Source organism: Akebia trifoliata, chromosome 4 (assembly GCF_017979445.1).
Source record: "Akebia trifoliata isolate Shusen 1 chromosome 4, ASM1797944v1, whole genome shotgun sequence".
NCBI lineage: Eukaryota > Viridiplantae > Streptophyta > Magnoliopsida > Ranunculales > Lardizabalaceae > Akebia > Akebia trifoliata.
In genome coordinates this window covers 32861076-32863137 of record NC_141378.1, presented here as the reverse complement: position 1 = coordinate 32863137, position 2062 = coordinate 32861076, and the positions used below count along the sequence as shown (strand labels likewise).

Genomic DNA, 2062 nt, shown 5'->3' with positions numbered 1-2062 from the left:
TGGGAATTGTCTCACAACTTGCTTGACGAAGAAGTATTCTCCATTGATGTGCTTCCAGCTTGGAGAATGTTCTTTGATGGCGCAGCTAGAAGAGATGGAGCGGGGGCAGGTGTAATTTTTATCATCCCACAAAATGAAGTATTGCCATTCTCGTTTGCCTTGACGAAGCTATGTTCAAACAATGTTGCAGAATACCAATCTCTGATGATTAGTTTAGAACTCGGGTTAGAGATGAAGTTACACCAACTCTATGTGTATGGGGACTCACAGCTTGTCATCAACCAACTCTCAACAGAGTATGACATTCGAAAACATTAGTTGGTACCTTATCACCAGTATGCTACACAACTTCTAAGTCAGTTTGAAGACGTCATCATCAAACACATACCAAGAGTCGAAAACAAGCAGGCTAACACTTTAGCTAGTCTTGCTGCAAGTTTGACTATGTTAGAAGGAGAGACAATGAGTATTCCCATCTGCCATAGGTGGGTACTACCTCCTTTGATACAGAAAAATTACGATTCGCATGAAGCAAACACTGTCGAAATAGTCGAAGTCAAATATTGGAGACAGCTACTTATCGACTATCTACAGCATGGGAAGCTGCCAGACGACCTAAAACACAAAATCGAAATACGTCGTAGGGCACCTCGATTTTTATATTTAAACGATAAGTTATATCGTCATTTTTTCGAGGATATCTTAATGAGATGTCTCGGAGATGATGAAATCCGAGATGTTTTAGAAGAAGCACACTCTGGAGTGTGCGGTTCACATCAGTCAGGATCGAAACTCCATCACAGTCTGAAGATGATGGGATTTTACTGGCCTACTATGGTGAAAGATTCTTTAAACCATGCAAAGAGGTGTAAAGCTTGCCAATTTCATGGAGATTACATTCATCAACCACCAGAGCCATTGCATCCTACAATCGCATTTTGGCCCTTTGACGGGTGGGGACTTGATGTAGTTGGACCACTCCCAAAATCCTGAAGACACCATCTTTATATCCTTGTCGCAACTGATTACTTTTCTAAATGGGCTGAAGCAGTTCCCCTTCGAGAGTTCAAGAAAGAAATCGTAGTCGACTTCACCAAAAATAATATCGTCTTCTATTACGGCATTCCACGATATATCATGACAGATAATGGGAAATCTTTTAGTAATACGCTGATGGATCAATTCTGCACGAAGTTTAACATTAAGTAAAGATATTCTACAATGTACAACGCTGCAACAAATGGACTCGCCGAAGCATTCAACAAAACTCTTTGTATGCTTCTTGAGAAGGTGGTTTCAAAATCGAAAAAAAATTGGCATGAACGAATTAGAGAAGCATTATGGGCATACAGAACCTCATACCGCACCTCCACACAAGCCACACCTTACTCATTGGTTTATGGAGTTGAAGTTGTTCTCCTATTGGAACGACAAATACCTTCACTAAGGATTGCGATTCAAGAAGGTTTGACCTGCGATGAGAATGCGAAGTTATGTCTGGCTGAACTTGAAGCATTGGACGAAAAAAGATTTGAAGCACAACAACGGCTAGAATGTTACCAATCCCGTCTGTTACGTGCATTCAATAAGAAAGTTCGACCATGTTATTTTCAAGTTGACAATTTAATTCTTGCTGTACAACGACCAATCATCATCTCACACCGTTCTGGAAAGAAGTTTGATCCAAGATGGGATGGGCCTTATGTAGTAAAAGAAGTATACACTAATGGTGCATATCTTCTTGTAACACCAGAAAGATTACGTCTTGGTCCAATTAACGGTAAATTCCTCAAAAGATACTATGCTTGAAAGAATGTTGCTCTCCAGCACGAGCCTAAATTATTTGACAATGCTCCTCGGCACGAGCCTAAACTATTTAGCAATGCTCATTATCATACGAGCTTAAACTACATGGTATTCCTGACTCGCATGAGTTATAACTGTGAACGGTCCAAAAAAAAAGAAGAGGGAATTGAGCTCGCTAGATTGAAAATCCGAGAGGGCGGTCTAGGCAAAACTTAGAGCATTATCCATCTAAACTACGTTATGATTTGATCCCATT

At 40.3% G+C, this 2062-nt stretch overlaps 2 protein-coding genes across 2 annotated transcripts; both read left to right on the top strand.

Moving 5' to 3' along the window:
• The first annotated feature begins 462 nt into the window (after positions 1 to 462).
• LOC147404754 (uncharacterized) lies at positions 463 to 993 on the top strand. The gene has a single exon (XM_086437903.1). The coding sequence runs from the start codon at positions 463 to 465 to the stop codon at positions 991 to 993; it is 531 nt and encodes a 176-aa protein (XP_086294029.1).
• Positions 994 to 1221: 228 nt separating this feature from the next.
• Positions 1222 to 1809, top strand: LOC147404753 (uncharacterized). Its single transcript, XM_086437902.1, has one exon. The coding sequence runs from the start codon at positions 1222 to 1224 to the stop codon at positions 1807 to 1809; it is 588 nt and encodes a 195-aa protein (XP_086294028.1).
• Positions 1810 to 2062: the final 253 nt, after the last annotated feature.